Source organism: Babylonia areolata, chromosome 29, assembly GCF_041734735.1.
Source record: "Babylonia areolata isolate BAREFJ2019XMU chromosome 29, ASM4173473v1, whole genome shotgun sequence".
Taxonomy (NCBI): domain Eukaryota; kingdom Metazoa; phylum Mollusca; class Gastropoda; order Neogastropoda; family Buccinidae; genus Babylonia; species Babylonia areolata.
The window spans coordinates 15,071,148-15,090,606 of NC_134904.1; the positions used below are offsets into that span (position 1 = coordinate 15,071,148).

The 19,459-nt window shown below is 45.2% G+C and overlaps 2 protein-coding genes across 3 annotated transcripts in view; one reads left to right on the forward strand and one right to left on the reverse strand.

Annotated features, from left to right (window-relative positions):
* Positions 1-9,827: 9,827 nt before the first annotated feature.
* Positions 9,828-14,016, reverse strand: LOC143274766 (uncharacterized). Its single transcript, XM_076578689.1, has 2 exons — positions 13,502-14,016; positions 9,828-11,961 (listed from the first exon to the last, which is right to left on the reverse strand). Exon 2 carries the CDS (start codon positions 11,201-11,203, stop codon positions 9,875-9,877), a length of 1,329 nt encoding a protein of 442 aa, XP_076434804.1. The 5' UTR covers positions 11,204-11,961; positions 13,502-14,016; the 3' UTR covers positions 9,828-9,874.
* Positions 14,017-16,361: 2,345 nt separating this feature from the next.
* The window catches only part of LOC143302353 (piwi-like protein 1), a 53,298-nt gene continuing 50,200 nt past the window's right edge, over positions 16,362-19,459 (forward strand). Inside the window, exons 1-2 of one of the 2 annotated variants that reach the window (XM_076616994.1) lie at positions 16,362-16,419; positions 18,625-18,742. In XM_076616994.1, coding sequence (XP_076473109.1) covers positions 18,638-18,742 — 105 coding nt within the window. In that variant the 5' untranslated portion in view covers positions 16,362-16,419; positions 18,625-18,637. Of the gene's footprint in view, positions 16,420-16,464; positions 16,486-18,624; positions 18,743-19,459 lie in introns of those variants that run through there. The other variant, XM_076616995.1, reaches the window with a different exon arrangement.

The following is a 19,459-nucleotide window of genomic DNA, read 5'->3' on the forward strand; positions in this document are numbered from 1 at the left end:
TATAGCGCCTATCCTCGGTCGGAGACCAAGCTCTAAGCGCTTTACAAACACGGAGTCATTTACACAACAGGCTGCCTACCTAGGTAGAGCCGACTGACGGGGCTGCCATTGGGCGCTCATCATTCGTTTCCCGTATCATTCAGTCAGATTTCAGGCACACACACATACACACTCAGACGAGCATGTAACATTTAATATTTTACGAGTGTGACCGTTTTGCTTATTTATCCCGCCATGTAGACAGCTATACTCCGTTTTCGGGGGTGTGCATGCTGGGTACGTTCTTGTTTCCATAACCCACCGAACGCTGACATGGATTACAGGATCTTTAACGTGCGTATTTGATCTTCTGCGTGCGTATGCACACGAAGGGGGTTCAGGCACTAGCAGGTCTGCACATATGTTGACCTGTGAGATCGGAAAAATCTCCACCCTTTATCCACCGGGCGCCATTACCGAGATTCGAACCCGGGACCCTCAGATTGAAAGTCCAACGCTTTAACCACTGAATACAATTGACAACACGAAGATCTGCTGACGTCAGGTGTCTTTTTTGTGTCTTTTTTTTTCTTTTCTTTGTTTTTGTTTTTTGTTTTTGTTGTTGTTTGGGTTTTGTTGTTGTTGTTTGTTTGTTTGTTTTTGTTGTTGTTGTTTGTTTGTTTTTTACTTGTTTGTTTGTTTTCAATGTGAAAGTCACTGAGTCAAAACTTCGTTGATATGACCACGAAACAAGATCCAGTGGCCTCAAGTTGTTCAGTAAAACAGTCCTCCAAGGAACTGCTGAGAAAAGGGAGGCAAAGGGGTAGACAGAAAAAAACGCCACCATACCGGTGGGATATAATGGGACCACTGAGATATAATACAGATATAATCAATATATATAATAATATGTCTATGGTATGGACGGACAATGTTGCAATATGGACGGCAAAACCATTTTAAAGAGTCCCGGGGTTTTGACATAAAACCGACAGACCTGGAGGATTCTGTTGAAGAGTTCTTCTGTGCGACGTTCCAGTGACTCTTCACAGAGTAAAGAAGAGGAAGAAGGCACCCGACGTTGAGTGCAAAATGAAGGATAACTCTGTAAATTTTCATTGTCGAAAATGTGAAATAGGGTTGTTTCCCTTCCTTTGACAAACCAGAAGGAGTTTCGTAAACAAATTATTGTCATTGCATGGATTTCACTTTATGAAAAAATGAAACCGCCTTCTGGGTCAGGATTACCGGTTTTATTTTCAATATCAATATGAATTAGAAGAGTCATTTTCCACGTTTGTTTCTATTATTTCGTGATATAATCAACGCTTTTTTTTGTCTTTTCTTTTTTGCTGTTTGTTTTTTTTAACTATTGTTTGCAGCTTTGGTTTATTATCTTTAGATTCTGGTCTGTCACATTATCTTCACACAGACTCAGTGGAAACAAACGATTCTGTATCCATTCATAATATCTGCCAGAAGTCTATACGATTCTACGTTTTCGCAATGCATGTCAGTGCAGATATGCAAATGCAACTGTGGAATAGACGCGGGTTGTGTGCCCTACCTGGCTATTTTGATGGGAATGTTTGTGTGTGCGTGCGCGCGTGCCTCAAGTTTGGTGTGTGTGGGTGTGACGAGGAAATAGACAAGTGGGAAGGACAGGGGTTTACGTCAAGTGGATGTTGATTTCACTGTGGAGTTGATTTTTTTACCGCAGAACTGATTTGCAATTGAATTGAGATGTTTAGTTAGTACATTGTAAAATGCTAACTTTACTGTTGAAATTTGATGTCTTTCTGCCTTATCTGGGTGTTATGTGCTTTAAATTATCATATTTAACTGCTCTGTGTTGTAATTTATTATATCTAACTGTTCTCTCTTGTAATTTATTACTGATGTTTAACTGTTCTGAGTGTTATTTTGTTTTATTTAACTATATTGTGACATGTATCATATTTCACTGTTTTCTTCTTCTTATTTTTCATATTCAACTCTTCTATGTGGCAATCTATGATATATGATTGTTCTATGTTGAAATGCATATAATTGTAGTTAACTAGATTTTCAATTATCATATTCAACTGTTCTGCGTGGTATACCTAATCTATTACATTTAACTGTTCTGTATCATTTGCATCACATACAATTGTTCTTTGTTGTAATTCATCTGATATGTATGTATGCATGCATGTATACACATCACTTACTTTTGTAGATGTGATACGTTCCATTCCATTGCACACAGAGGCAGGATTGCGTCACCAAAAGTTCCTATTTTGTTGTACCTTTCGAACTATAAGCTGAGTAGATATGACTTTTATACAGACTAAGATAGAGCAGTCAAAGGTATGAAAAATCTGAGACAAAGCGAACTGGCTGAAAAGGGTTTGACACACACACATGCATAACAGATATGCAACAAACATGCAGAGAAAAACAAAAACAAAAAACAAACTGGGTACATGACAGCCAAAACAATCATTACACAACAGATATCAATCTTTTCGGAAGGCCATTGGGGAGTCTCGTCCTCAGAAAGAAAAGATCTGAGCACATCACTCCTCTTTTGCAACATCTTCACTGGCTCCCTTTCTCACACAGAATGAAGTACAGGATCAGCACTCTATGCTATAAATGTATTCACAAATCTGCCCCTTCCTATCTCTGTGGCTGCCTTCACCTCTACACTCCATCTCGCTCTCTACGATCGGCTTTGGATCCACTCTGTTCACGCATACCCAGATTCAAAAACATTCGACTGTTGGCCGCCGTTCTTTCTCTGTCTCTGGACCTTGCAATTGGAATGAACTGCCTCTTTTGCTTCGTCAAATCTCCGCAACTCAGCTCTTTCAAGTCTGGCCTTAAAACCCACCTCTTCCCAAAATAGCTTCCCTTCCCTGCCTCTTCCATTTTCTCCAGTTTTTGAGTCATGCATGCGTGTGATTGACTCGTGCGAAAGCGCTTTGATTTGTCTCTGCACAAGATTCAGCGCTGTATAAATACTATTATTATTATTATTATTATTATTATTATTCATGTTACGTGGCCATACCAGCGTAGTTTTCTGTCCCAAGCTGATGTCAGCAGACCGATGTTCATGAAGTGTATGTAATGTGTTGCTTGATGGCTTGGCGTAGTGTGTTGTTGTTGTTGTTGTTGTTCGTTGCTGATGTCATCATTGTATATCAGTAATATTTGCGATAATACCTCATTAATTTTCCACTGAATTAGTAATGAACCAAACACCTCACACCCATCGGTTATGGGGTCGAGTCAGAGACAGGATTCGCTATGTCCGGCTGTTTGACAGCTGTCATCCACAGGGATTGCAAGTCCGTGAGTGTTTCCTGCAGCAGTTAAGGTCAAATCTCTCTCTCTCTCCCTCCCTCCCTCCCTATCTGTGTCTCTCTCCCTCTGTGTGTGTGTGTGTGTGTGTGTGTGACATCTTCAGTTTTACGTCTATTCACTATAAGTGTTATCAGACGAAAAGAAGAGAGGTAGTGGGTGAAAGAGAGGGAATGCTTGTGAATGTTAGTGACAATTAGTGTAGAAAAGTATTTATTTATGTACGCTTATAGTTGACTTCATCAAGTTTTTGCGCCTTATCCATATTATTATTATTAGTAGTAGTTCTTTTTTATGTATTTATCTATTCACCCCTTTTTTTCTTCTTTTTTTTTCTTTTCCTCAAGGCCTGACTAAGCGCGTTGGGTTATGCTGCTGGTCAGGCATCTGCTTGGCAGATGTGGTGTAGCGTATATGGATTTGTCCGAACGCAGTGACGCCTCCTTGAGCTACTGAAACTGAAACTGTAGAAAAGTGTTAATGTATGTATGTGTGTCTGTGTGTGTGTGTCGCCGGCTCTGTGTGTGTGTGTGTGTGTGTGTGTGTGTGTGTGTGTGTGTGTGTGTGTCCAATGATAAGAACACTTGACTGGAAAGCAGTTATTCATAATGATGACAATAGCTCCGAACAGTAGCAGAACGGCTATTTTTCCGACCATGATGAAGTAGTTAATGACGGAAGAAGAAGTATACCGGTATGGGGGAAGAACCTCTATATTCAGTCACCCATTCTCAGAACAGAAAGTCATTCCAAGTATTCATTTGATTTGATTTGATTTATTTCAATAGAAGAAGCTGAAAGCTGGTAAAACTGCCAGTCCAGATTATATTGTCGGTAAAAAATTTAAAAAAAAAAAAAATTAAAATATATATATATGGCACACAGTTCTGTTGTGAATTTCTAGTTATCATTTTAAACAAATCATTTGAAAGTGAAACATTTCTTTTGAACTGGGCAACATCCATTATTGTGCTGTCCATAGTAACAGAAGATGAAAAACACTCGTGTTAAGTTGAAGAGGATGCTGTAAGAAAGTGCGTTAAAAACACTGTACTCTGTTCAGTACAGATATAGCACGGAGAATATGTATCTGTTCAGCATACTGAGGGCAGAAAATGTAGATAAGATCCTCTCACTTGCATATATATATATATATATATATATATATATATATATATATATATATATGTGTGTGTGTGTGTGTGTGTGTGTATCTGAGGCAGTACATTTGCATACGGAAATTAAGACGACTATAGCTTCAAACACCTATTAATCAATTGTGAATTCTTGCTGATTCTATAAGAAAAAAAAAAGTAATTTTAAAACGTGAGGGTCAATTTGGTTCATGTAATTCAGTACTGGTTTGAAGAGTGTTCCTGTTAAATGCTACAATACTCTTTTTCTTTTTTCTCTTTTTTGTCACAACAGATTTCTCTGTGTGAACTTCGGGCTGCTCTCCCCAGGGAGAGCGCGTCGCTACACTGAGAGCGCCTCCCTTTTTTTTTTTTTTTCCCCTGCGTGCAGTTTTATTTGTTTTTCCTATCGAAGTGCATTTTTCTACTGAATTTTGCCAGGTGAACTGTTTTGGAAAGAGTGTTTATATTAGTATTATTGTTTCATCATATACATTGCATTATAAGTTTTCAGCTTGATTGTGTCAAACTTGACGAATGCTCGGGTAAAAAGGTAGCTGTGACGCCCATTGTTACGACAGGTTTAGCTGATGACGAAAAACAGTGTCGCAATGTCGTCAGATCTATTCAGTCCCCTCCGCTATTGCCGTCACAGTGTGCATCGTATGTGTGATCGTGTGCGTACGTGCGATGGGTGTGTATGGTTGATAGTGCCCGCGCAGATGTGTCGTAACAACAGTTTTGTGGAGATTGCATAATATATGGATCAACAGTGCGTGTTGCTGATTTCTCGTTTCTTTACCATCGATGAAATGTAACATTCTGTGAACAGGTGAGAGGAGGAAGATAGTGTGCCAGAACAGAGGCCATGTGCTTATGAAGAACTGAGTGTTGACTTTACCAAAAAAACACGACAAACAACAAAACAACGCTAGAGAGATCAACCCTTTTCTTGCCGTGGGTTCTTTTACGTGCGCTAAGTGCATGCTGCACACGGGTCCTCGGTTTATCGTCTCATACGAATGACTAGCGTCCAGACCACGGCCACTCAAGGTCTTGTGGAGTGGGAGAAAATATTTGCGACTGAGCCGTGATTTGAACCAGCACGCTCAGATTCTCTCGCTTCCTAGGCGGATGCGTTACATCTGGGCCATCACTATATGATAATGATTTGTATTATACAGCGCAGTTGAACATGTTATACATGGAAAAGTGCTTTATAAATTAGATTATTATTGTTATCATCAATATTATCATTATCATTATTATCATTATTTTCTTTCCCTTGTATTGTGTTCAAACTTTGCAGTCGAATGACTCGGGTGGGGAAAAAGGTACCGGCTGTGACGCCCCTTGTTACTGACACGGGTTTTTCAGCTGATGACAGTAAAACATCAGTGTCTCAATGTCTGTCCATCTATCTGTCAGTCTCTCTCGCTTTGCCGTCACGGTGTGCCACGGTATGTGTGTGCGTGCGTGCGTACATGCGTGCGTGTCTGTATGTGTCTGTGTGCCTGTGCGCGCAGGATGGTGTCGATAACATCACACGTTTTGTGCGAGTCATTGCATAATATACGTGGAATTCAACAGTGCGTGTTTCCTGTTGTTCCTCGTTTTCTTTTCCAGCCGCACGTGACATACATCTGTAACATTCTGTGACAGAGATAGAGAGAGAGGAAGAGAGAGAGTGTGACAGAGACAGAGCCAAGCATTAGTGAAGAACGAGTGTTGGACTTTCACACACACACACACACACACACACACACACACACACACAAAAACAAACAAACAAACAAAAACGCTAGAGAGATATATATTCACAAGATCAACTCTACAACAAAGGACCAATGTTGTTGACTGAGAGAGCCAGGGGAATTGCTGAACACACACACACACACACACACACACACACACTGGCGCGCGCGCACACACACACACACACACACACACACACACGCGCGCGCGCGCGCGCACACACACACACACACACACTGACACCGACACAAACGCGCGCGCTTTAGTTACTGCAAGACCACCAATGTAAGCCTACTTCGTCACCAGACGGTCTATCACTGACTTCCGTGCTTCATCTTGAGCATGGTTGTTGTTGAGTAAGGCAAAACTCAACTGACGAGCTCCACAGCTGGAATCACTGACACGGAGAGCGAGTGGCGGAACCATAGACATGATCATATTTGATGCAAACATTTATCTCAGTGGGCGGAACTAAAAAGCAGGATTCCGACAGTCGGGTCATTCCTGTTCAATCATTGATCTCTGTGTCTCTGTGTGTGTCAGTACCGGTGAGTGTGTGTCAGTGTGTGTGTGTGAGTGAGTGCGCGCGCGCGCGTGTGTGTATGAGTGCGTGAGAAAGAGTGAGAGAAAGTGTGAGTGTGGGTGGGTGGGTGGCCTACGCGTGTGTGTGTGTGTGTGTGTGTGTGTGAGTGCGTGTGTGTGTGTGTGTGTGTGTGTCAGTTTGTATGTGTGTGTGAGTGAGTGTGCGTGCGCGAGCGCGCGTGAGTGTGTGTATCAGTGTGTGTGAGGTAGAGTGAGACTAGACTGAAAGAGAGAGAGTGTGTGTGGGGGGGCGGGCGTGCGCGCGTGGGTGTACGTGTGTGTGTGTGTGCGCGCGCGCGGCGCGCGTGTGTGTGTAACACTCTACGGATATTGTCTCCCGTCCTGCTCTCAGTATCTGACAGCGATTACGAATGTGTGGAAGTCTCTGCTTCCGGCGAAAACCAACATCCATTGGCGACGGTTAGCAGCAAAATCTGGAACGCTGCCCATGAACCGAAAACTGTTTCCGGTTTCAGTTTCACTGAGTTCACGTCCGGGAAAGGTCACAGCGTGCGTACTGTTCCACATTTCAGTCGCCCTGTCGCCGGGGGAGGGGGCGGAGAAGATGGGGAGTGGAGTGTGTATGTGTGTGTGTGTGTGGGGGGGGGGGGGGGGGCTTGGGGGGAGGGGAGTGGGGATGGGGTTCAATGCCTGGCCCAGGAAAACAAAACAACAACAACAAAAAAAGCCACAGTGGATATCAATTTATGGTTGGTATGAAAGTTCAGCAAAGTATCCAGACGAACCATTAGGAAGATCAAGTACTAGTAGGTGAATACTGATGTGCACATTTCATGATTTATTCTTGAACTGGCGCCGCCCAGGTATGAAGAAGTGGAAAGAAGCGTGAGATGGCGTTTGGTGTAAACATCACACACACACACACACACACACACACACACACACACACACACACACCGGCACACACACGCACACACACATACACACACAAACGCACGCACGCACACACACACACACACACACACACACACTACCCCCACTAACTGTACGAAGCAACCGCAACAAAAATAGATAAATTCATTAATTGGATGATTAGATAAATAAATATATAAATGAATAAATAAGCAGATATACAGATAGATAGATAAATAGATAAATAAATAGCCTAATAAAAGATAAACTAATAAATAAATAAATAAATAATGAATAACATAGACACACAAACAGATGTATATGCAGACAGGCAGACCGTCAACGCAATCACCAGAACTTCATTTCTTCTTTCTACCACTCACTCTCAGTCAACAGTGGACTGGGACAAAACCCAAATGCTCTGTTTTATCATAAGTAGTATTCGTATTACTATTAGCATTAACATCAGTTATAGAGAGAAACCTCAAAGTTATTGTGAGTATGCGATACACGCATCAGTCGGCAGTCAACCTCAGTATATCAGTGACTTCTTCTTCTTCTTCTTCTTCTTCTCCTTCTCCTTCTTCGTTCGTGGGCTGCAACTCCCACGTTCACTCGTATATACACGAGTGGGCTTTTACGTGTATGACCGTTTTTACCCCGCCGTGTAGGCAGCCATACTCCGCTTTCGGGGGTATATCAGTGACAAGATATTTTCCTCTTTCTTAACCTGCAAGACAACTGATCATTTTCTTCTTCTTCTTTTTTTTCTTCCCCCCCCCCCCCCCCCCCCCAAGACCCGTCTTTATTCAGCGTTCCAAGCCATCTTATTTCTTCAATAGACATCCTAACACAACAGTGTCAATGATTGTTTTCAATGGAAAATACATGCGACTGTTTGACAGCCATAAAGAAAGAAAGAAATACAGAACCGAGAGAGAGAGAGACGGAGAGACACAGAGAGAGAGGGAGAGACGGAGAGACACAGAGAGAGAGGGAGAGAGAGAGACGGAGAGACACAGAGAGAGAGGGAGAGAGACGGAGAGAGGGGGAGAGAGACGGAGAGACAGAGAGAGAGAGAGAGACGGAGAGACACAGAGAGAGAGGGAGAGAGACAGAGAGAGAGAGACGGAGAGACAGAGAGAGAGAGACGGAGAGACACAGAGAGAGAGGGAGAGAGACGGAGAGAGAGAGGGAGAGAGACGGAGAGACACAGAGAGAGAGAGGGAGAGAGACAGAGAGAGAGAGACGGAGAGACACAGAGAGAGAGAGAGACGGAGAGACACAGAGAGAGACGGAGAGACACAGAGAGAGAGGGAGAGAGACGGAGAGACACAGAGAGAGAGGGAGAGAGACAGAGAGAGAGACGGAGAGAGACGGAGAGAGAAAGAGGGAGAGGGAGAGAGAGAGGCCAAGGTGAAACAAAGGAGAAGGTATGGGGAAAAGACAGTATGAGAGAGAAAAGACAAAACCGGCAGGTCAACATCTTTGTTAGGGTAATGAATAAGTACACTAGTCGAACTTGTTTTTTGTTGGGTTTTTTGTTTGTTTTTTGGGTTTTTTTTTTTTTTTTTTTTACTACAATTACATCAGGCCTATTTTGTTCCACGATAAGAAAAAGAGAAGAGAAATAGTATATCACAAGATAAATTAAAACCTCTAACAAAACAAAAATTACTGGGCGAATATACACATGTAAGAAAGTGAAAACAAACAAACAAGCAAACAAAACGCGACGAAGACAAAATATCTGCATTCCTCGTATCCCTCGCCTAACAGTGCTGATATGATCTAAAAGAAAATGTGAACAGTTTTCGGATCACCATCACGAACAAAAACAAAATAAAACTAATTAAATAAAACGGGAGTGGAAAAGAGAGGGACAGAGAGAGAGAGGCGCGGGGAGGGGGAGAGGGTGGTTCGTGGGGGGGGGGGGGGGGGGGAAGCTTGGAGGGGGTAAAGGATGGGGCAGCGAGTAAGAGGTGAGCCCACCAAGGAGACACACACACACACAGAACATCCACAAGTCCCCCCACCACCCCTCAGAACAACACCAACAACAGAGAGAGAGAGAGAGAGAACATCCAACCCCCCCCCCCCCCCCCCTCACCCCCCCCCCACCCCCCTGTGAGCCAGCCAGCGTTACTTTCGACAGAACATCAGCCGGCACTCCTGTCTGAAGCGCGCACTGCACAGACCGTAGATCAGAGAGTTGACGGCACAGTTGACGAAGTAGGACCGCACACCGATGTTGTAGGCATTGAGCGCAGCGTCGGACAGCCCCTGGCTGAAGATGTTGGACATGACTCCTGTGGCGTTGATGACCGTGTGGGGGAGGTAGGTGAGAAACAGGTGGCGGTCAGCACGAACATCATACGGGTGGTGCTGGACGGGATGGTACTGACCACCCCGACCACTGTCCTACCCGGAAGGCCAGGCGGTGTGCCCGCTGCGGTCTTCCCCGTGGTGCCGGTGTCTTCGTCAGGCTGGCGACTCCTTGGTGAGACGTGTCTGTCACCACCACCACCACCACCACCTCCACCAGCCAGGTTCTGAGAGGAAGGCCAGGTCACTTGGCTGTCCAGCTTTGGGCCGCCGGCTGTGTCCGAGTGAGCAGCAGTCTGCAACGGGGTCAGCTCAGCGCTGGGTGATGACTTCTTGCCTTCAGAGTTCGCTGGGTCCTTCTCCGGCACGGCGGGACTGAGCACCTGGCGGAGATGTTCCGAGTCTTTGGCGGCAGCGACAGGAGCTGGCCCTGGCTGCTTCCACTTCTGCCTGTCCCTGTGTCTCCTCAGCTTGAGAGCGATGCAGAGGTACGACACCGCCATGATGGCCATGCCGAGAGAGAAGGCCAAGGCCATGAGCACGCTGTAGACCAACGGGAGCCGAGTGCCCCGGAAGTGATCACTGATGGAGCACATGACCCCCGTAGCATTGCCCACACCCACGGGCACGGTGCGGGAACCGGTCAGGACGCCGTAGAAGACGGAGAGAGCCAGTGAGGTGACAGCACAGAGGGCCACGTTGAGCCGGATCCTCCTCAGGGACTTGGGCTTGTCGTGAGGCCGGCAGATCTTCTCGTAGCGGTCCCTGGCCACTGCCACCAAGACGAAGGCCGAGGTGGCGTTGACGAAGCTGTTGAACCCCCTCACGGTCTTACACAGCCACGGGCGATCGAACGTGAAGGTGTAGCGAATGCCGAGGATCTCGTTTGGTAGGAACAGGGCGTTGGTCAGCAGGTCACACACGCTGATGGCCAGAATGTAAGTGCGGGTGGCGCTGGGTTTGAACCTTCGGTAGTAAATGAGAAAGGCCAGGGTGTTACCCGTCAGGCCCACCGCCATCAGCGTGGCAATGTACACAATGGTGGGCGTCAGAGAAATGGTGATGGACAGGTTGATAGCCTCCAGGTCCACCCCCTGGCTGCTGTTCTGCAGCAGGGCCAAGGAAGAGTTGCCGCTGGTCTGCGCCGTTGTAGAGCTGGGTAAGGTCACACTGTCAGTGATGACATCTCGGAGTTTGACCAGGTCCATGGTGACACTTTCCCAGTCCCACACAACGACGATGGCGGCCTAGCCACAGGCTCAAGACTTTATTGTTTATACACATGTACAGAAATTGACCGTTCTGGAGTGGAGATGGCCTAGCCACAGGCTCAAGACTTGTTTATTGTTTATACACATGTACAGAAATTGACCGTTCTGGAGTGGAGATGGCCTAGCCACAGGCTCAAGACTTGTTTATTGTTTATACACATGTACAGAAATTGACCGTTCTGGAGTGGAGATGGCCTATCCACAGACTCACGACTTAATAGTTTTATACACAGGTTCAGAAATTCGCCGCTCGGGATCGTTCTTTAATTCAGTATCAGTCATTATTTCTGGTCTACGTAATGGCGATGATTTCTCCTGGAAACAGTGTCCAGCCTGTTGTTGTCTCAGCACAAAATACCCATTGCTGCTCCTTGGCAATCGTTAGCGAAAGACTCAGGAACCGGAACCATGTGCTTGTTAATTTTACAGTCAGCATGAACATACAGTTTCGGGGTAACGTGTCCAAGACCTCGTGTGACCTGTGAAGATGACCCGACCGGCGAGACAGCCGGTGAAGAATGTGATCAGAGGGGGCGGGGGGGTGGGGAGGTGTGAAAAGGAAGAGACCTCACGACTTCAGACCAGCCCCCTCCACCACACTGACCAGCTGGTCCTCAGGCCAGTTTCAGGTTCCATGATTTCGAGGCGTCTGAGCGTGTGCACTGGTCAACACGAGCTACACCACAAGCCAGCATCTGGAAACAAGAGCACATGACTGTTAGCTCACAAACCTCTGATGAACTCGTTCAATCAATCAATCAATCAATCAATCACTTTATTGTCTGATACAGACTGTACAGAAATTCGCCTTTAGGCTCGTCATAAAGAAAATAAACCATTACTTTAAAAGTGAAGACATTCATTCTGTGATTTAAATTAAAACACTCACACGGGCATGGCTGGAGATGGTTGGGGAGTGAGGGACGGAGGGGCGTTGCACCATCAACATCACAGTACACTTGTTCACAATGATATACACGATGGCTCGACATACAAATACATTAGTTAATAAGTCTTAATCATAAAACTAAACTTGGTTATAAATACATATATAACAAGGAACCTTTAAAAAAAATGCACAGTCACACAGTCACACACACACACACACACACACACACACACACACAGGGCCACAATGAAAGTTTGAGAACAGATAAGTCGCATATAAATTTTTTTTAATGCACACTCACACAGTCGCACACACTCACACACACACACACACGTGCGCACGCGCGCGCGCGCACACACACACACACACACACACACACACACACATCCAGGGCCACAATGCACGTTTAAGAACAAATAAGTCCCATATTAAGACCATTTCATATGTAGAATAGTAAATTATTCATATAATAAAATACTAAATGAATAAATCACTTCATCTATTGGATGAAGGCACACAAAACCAAATATAGATCACAGGCAAATAAAAAACTTAATTCTGTAGGTAACAAGTTAATCAAATAAAGTCGCACTGTATGACAGTTGAGTACAGTCACTGTGACAAAGAGGCGTTTGAAACAGATACTGCTGTAGGAACGAAAGATTTTTTTTTTAATATGTTTTTCTTTGGAAGCCGCGGCATTTTATATCGCCGATCAAAGGGAAGCATTTCAAAACTGAGATACAGAGGATGGGAACAGTCATATGTAACTTGATCTGGGCAGCCTTCCTCCTCGCTGCCTGGTGGTACAGATCATCAAAGGACAGTTGTTTCGTTCCGGTAAATTTGCCAGCCATGTTCACAGTTCCTGAGCACGCCGTCCTCTGTTTTTCATACTGATAATTCCATACCAAGAAACAACGTTAAAGATTAAAATGCTTTCGATAGATGTTCTGTAGTTTTTTTCTGGACTAACACTCATCAAAAGCTCTAAGCTTCCTCAACAGATATACACGTTGATGGGCTTTCTTTACTAGCATGTCATTCATAACGTTTCAGTCAAGCCAGAGAGGAATGTTTAACCAACCAAATGGCAAGTTACAAAATGACAGATCCAACAGATCCAACCCAAGTGCCCGTTGAATAAAGACGCACACTGTCTGCCTGTGACGGAGTGTACCGTACCCCCACGGGGACTGCACTGACCAGAGTATTAACAAACCCGCTTCATGTGTTTTCAGACAGACAGAGACAGACAGAAGAGAGACAAATAGGCTGACTGACAGACACACAGACAGACTAAGAGTCCAACCGGAAAATACCGAAAACACATGAACTTTCCTCACCTCAGTGCAAACGTTACACCAGCAGCATCGGGCAGTTCACTGCCTCAGTCGCCCATTCAGTGCCAGAACCACATGGTGATTGAACTAAAAGAGAAACAAGAAAGCGTTCACCAGTCAGCCAATGAACCACAATCTCTTCCCATCCCCTCACTGTCGCCAGCACGAAAGTTCCACAGAGATGGACATCCTATCTGGGAGAAACAAGAAAGCGTTCACCAGTCAGCCAATGAACCACAATCTCTTCCCATCCCCTCACTGTCGCCAGCACGAAAGGTCCACAGAGATGGGGGACATCTTATCTGGCGAAACCACCCAGTCTGAAGGATATCAGTACTAAAAACATAACAAGTAAGTTCAACGATCTAGTATCCATCGCCTTTCGAAATTAATGTCAGGATGCTCGAATGATGTCAACCTCGAAACCATAGGAAGAGGAACTTCACGAAGCAATGGGTTGGGCCATCAGTTGATTCTCTGACAACCACAGACACTTGAGATGGGAGTGTCAGTTTCTTTGGCTGGGCCAGTCACGCTGCAGATCCAAGGACTGACGCTGCTGTGTGACTCGTGTCCTGAACAGGTCTTCGCTACATTTCCGGACGTTGAAACGGCCCGCCAGAAGTGACGTATGTCTCTCTCTCTCTCTCTCTCTCTCTCTCTCTATATATATATATATATATATAAAGAAAACCAGTACTCTAAGAACTCGCAGAAAAGCGAGCTCGCAGAAAAGGGACGGCAGCCAACAGACCAGCATCAGCTTACACATGTGACCGCTGCGACAGAGACTGTCTCTCTCGCATCAGTATCTACAGTCACAAGCGACGCTGCTTCAGTGGTCCAAGTAGACAGCCCGATTAGACATTAGGTCGGATACACTCTATCCATGGTCAGCCATGACCGAAGGAGGCCTACTACTGTAAAGAAAACCAGTACTCTAAGAACTGTGCGGAATCATATGTAAATCAGTAGCGGTGTAAGTCCGGAACATGCCACCAGTTGCTTCTGCCCAGTTCAGTGCTGGGGAATAGCAGTGAATGGGAAGGAAAGGGAAAGGATGGATGGAAGAATAGCAGGGTTTCGTGTGAATAATATAACATCACACGCACACACACATACACACACACGCGCGCGCGCGCACACACACACACGCACACACGCACACACTGACACGCGCACGCGCGTACACACACACTGACAAACGTGCACATGCACACGCACACACACACACTGACACTTCCCCCCGCCCCCGCCCCCCCCCCACACACACACACACTGACACACACACACATACACACAACCACACACACACACACACACTGACAAAGCAGTCATGTACATCACATTACAATCAGCAGATGCAGTGTCCTTCACTGGTTGATGCATGCGCACATCAACTTGCACACACACACACACACACACACACACACACACACACACACACACACTGCACGTGAGAAGCGTGAAAGTCGGTTTGTGGACACTCTGCACTGAGCTGTATATGTACTGAGTGGACGGAATGATGAGAGCGAACAGGGCACAGGGATAAATAATAGGGGGTGGTGGGGGTTGGGGTGGGGGGGGGTGGAGGGATGGGAGGGGCTGGAGGAAGGGCGGGGTGGGGGGGAGGGGCATGACAGTGAGGGGGGCGGAAGGAGGTAGAATCGGGTGTGTAGTTCGTGCGCATGATATCGCCTGGTCTGCGTTTCATGCTTTCCGGCTTTGGAGGAGAGAGAGAGAGAGGGACAGTTTGAGTCGGGAGTGGGATAGAAGAAGAGGGCGGGGGATGGAGGGGGGAAGGGGGAGGGAATGGGGGAGGAGGGGTTCATATCGTTCGACCTGGATCCAGTGAGTTCATGACTAGATGTAATGAGGGAGTTGAAATGGCTTCTCTCTCTGTGTCTCTGTCTCTGTCTCTGAAGGGTGTTCGGTGTGATTGACGGAGGCGGCGTTGGTCCTGGTAGTTTTCTGCCGTGGGAGTGTAATAGCCGAGTGGTTTAAGCGTTGGACTTTCCATCCCGGGTTCGAATCACGGTAACGGCGCCTCAGTGGTGGCCGGTAAAGGGTGGAGATTTTTCCGGTCTCCCAGGTCAACATATGTGCAGACCTGCTAGTGCCTGAACCCCCTTCGTGTGTATACGCAAGCAGAAGATCAAATATGCACGTTAAAGATCCTGTAACCCATGCCGGCAGTGTTCGGTGGGTTATGTGGAGACACGAAAATACCCAGCATGCATGAACCATGACAGAGTCATCGGCAAGTCGATGTTGGTCGTGTAACGGAAAGAAGAAGAGAAGAAGAAGAAGGAGGAGTCCTGGCTGGGGGTCTGAGGGGGGGTCATTGTGTCTCTGAAACGACGGTACTTGTGGTGATGAGTTTAGCGATCTATCTGCGATCTGTCCTTATCTCTCTGACTGTAGTGACGTCCCCCTCTATTATAACGTCTCCTTCCCTCTAAGAGAGACTGAGTCAGAGACAGAGTCTTGTCTCACACCGGGAGAGAGGACCCCACCTTAGTCCCCATCAGTATCCCTTCAAGTTCCCAGCCGAAATCCGAGTCCAGCACCCGGCTCCGCCAGCACGGTCGCGGCCTCACACAATGAAACACTTTATGAGCGTATACGTCTCATAAAATTTCATTTGAGAGTAAATTTCTCGAAGGAATCCCCCCCTCCCCCCCGCCCCTACCCCCACCCAACTCCCCGTGCACGTTTCTCGTCAAATGGGTAAAATCTTACTACCAAACTTTTACCCCGGAGAAACAATTCTCGTGGGGAGTCAGTAAAATTATCATGGCTCTACACCGTTGACGTTTTCGGCGTCACGTGACAGAAATTGTGCGACAGTCTTGGATGCTGAAGAAGCTAGCGCAGACTGGCGGAACGCACGCGGACAGTGTGGAGGGCGTGAATTTCAGGTAGGTTCGTTTGTCAGCTGATGGAACGGAAAGTACGACATTGAGGTGTGAACTGAGTCCTCGGAGGTGATATGTTAGTGTTTATTATTTTAATTAATGTGAATGACGCAGAAAAGCAAAAGCTTCCTATTTAAACCAAGCTTAAGAAAATACATATATATACTGAATTAAAAAAAAGTCAGCGAGGTTTAAGCACGCAACTCATGCCATTAAAAAAAAAAAAAAAAAAATGTGGAACTTGACCATTGACCTATCCAGGGAATGAGCCAGAGCCGGTCAACAACCAGTTGGTGTAAGTGCTTGATGTATTTGTGTATTGTGTGTGTGTGTGCACGCACACGTGCGCATGTGTGTGCATGCATGTAAAAGAGTGCGTGCACGCAAGAGGTGTGCACACATGTAGGGGTGTGCACAAATTGTTATTCGTGAACAGTAGCCCAGTTTAGTTATGAAATTCATTTTAATAATGTGTGTACCTGTGTATCCTTCATGTTTAATATAATTATTTTGAGTTGTTTACTTATTTCAGTTTGGTTTGATTTCATTTGAGTTGTATGTTTTATAGAAAAATGTATACTTTTTTTCTTTTTTTCTCCCCCTTTCTCATTTTGGTAGGTTCTCAAGACCAAACTAGTGTACACTGTCAATGCTTAGGTCTGGCATGTATTTGTATTTCTTTTTATCATAACAGATTTCTCTGTGTGAAATTTGGGGAGAGCACATCATTACACTACAGCGCCACCCATTTTTTTGTATTTTTTTCCTGCATGCAGTTTTATTTGTATTTCCCACAGGTGCTCCCCACTTTATTTTAATTTTTTTTTCTTTTTTTTTTCTTTATAAAACAGTTGTGATGCAGCATATTGGGGTCCAGTCCACACACTTTCATGGCCCCTTGAAACTGTCGCATGAAGTATATGAGTAATATATTGTTTGACACATTTATTTTCTAGTTATACCAAAACTTATAATAGTCATAGTATCCAAAATTCTGGGACTGATTTGAACAAAGTTTTTGTGTATTTTCAGTATACCACCATGAAAACAAATGCTGTATAGTTTTTGTGCTGCTGATCCCCCTTTGCCTATTTTAGTTTCTGAAGGAGGTGTTTTTGTGTTCAGACAAATCTATTTTCGCAGCGCCATATTTCCTAGGCAGACGCCTGACCAACAACATGATGGGCGCAATAGCCGAATGGTTAAAGCGTTGGACTTTCAATCTGAGGGTCCCGGGTTCGAATCTCGGTGACGGCGCCTGGTGGGTAAAGGGTGGAGATTTTTCCGATCTCCCAGGTCAACATATGTGCAGACCTGCTAGTGCCTGAATCCCCTTCATGTGTATACGCAAGCAAAAGATCAAATATGCACGTTAAACATCCTATAATCCATGTCAGCATTCGGTGGGTTATGGAAACAAGTACATACCCAGCATGCACACCCCGGAAAGCGGAGTATGGCTGCCTACATGGCGGGGTAAAAAAACGGTCATGCACGTAAAAGCCCACTCGCGTATATACGAGTGAACGTGGGAGTTGCAGCCCACGAACAAAGAAGACGACGACCAGCAACATAACCCAACATGCTAGTCAGTCCTTTGAGTGCAGGCATATATTTATCTGTCAGAGTGGATTTCTTCCACAGAATGTTGCTGGAGGACAACACTCCTTACCATTAAAATTCTATGAATATTTTACCATCATGATAATCATTAACAGGAGAAAATGTAAACTTTCCACAGATTTGATTTTATTTCAGCTGATTTGATACCTGTCAACTATTCCCATGTGTTGGAAGCCATTAGTACATCAACTTTATCTCACTTGAAACTGTTGCATGTGTTCTTTTGCAGTGTGCACTTGAGCAGAGTAGAACTGAATGTTGATCTGAAGGCTTTAATGTGTGCGGATTTGGTTTTTGAAACATGAACAGTTAGCAGACTAACCTGAAGCTCATCCAAGAATTCATTAAAAGAAATCAAGATTTTGGTGAGTTGAAGGGCAGCTAAGAATAGAAGAGAACGTGACACTCCTGGGATCGTTAAAATCCTCAGATAAGCCGCATCATTGTATAAGCCGCAGAGGTTGAAGCTGGGAGAAAAAGGTCGCGGCTTATAGACCAAACTTTACGGTAAATGTGTTTTCCTTTTTTTCTTTTTTCTTTTTTTTTGCTTTGTTTAATTTTTGTCTCATTATTTTTGATGCACAGAAAATCAAAATAGATGGAACCAGAGAAAAAAGGCAGGGCAAGAGGCCGAGGACTGGCACCAAGGGGACGGGGTTTTAGAGAGCAGCAAGAGGGTCGAGTTCCAAGACCAGGTGACAGGGTAAGAGACTGATTGCATGGGTGATTCTAGCTCCATCAGTGTGGAAGAATTGAAGGAAAGTGCCTTTCCCAAGGACACAACACAATGCCAACAGGGGGCCTCGAACCCTGAACACTTGGGAGCTGCAAATTAGCGCTTAGATTACCATCCCTGTTGTTTGTTCCAGATTCCTCAGGTGTGTCAGGAACCATTGAATTAGCGCTTACATTACCATCCCTGTTGTTTGTTCCAGGTTCCTCAGGTGTGTCAGGAACCATTAAATTAGCACTTAGATTACCATCCCTGTTGTTCCAGGTTCCTCAGGTGTGTCAGGAACCACTGAATTAGCGCTTAGATTACCATCCCTGTTGTTTGTTCCAGGTTCCTCAGGTGTGTCAGGAACCATTAAATTAGCACTTAGATTACCATCCCTGTTGTTCCAGGTTCCTCAGGTGTGTCAGGAACCATTAAATTAGCACTTAGATTACCATCCCTGTTGTTCCAGGTTCCTCAGGTGTGTCAGGAACCATTGAATTAGCGCTTAGATTACCATCCCTGTTGTTTGTTCCAGCTTCCTCAGGTGTGTCAGGAACCATTGAATTAGCACTTAGATTACCATCCCTGTTGTTCCAGATTCCTCAGGTGTGTCAGGAACCATTAAATTAGCACTTAGATTACCATCCCTATTGTTCCAGGTTCCTCAGGTGTGTCAGGAACCATCCCAACATCATCAACAGG

What these genes read in the sequence shown, in the direction of transcription:
- LOC143274766 (XM_076578689.1), bottom strand. Translation starts at nt 11,203, where the DNA reads ATGGACCTGGTCAAACTCCGAGATGTCATCACTGACAGTGTGACCTTA.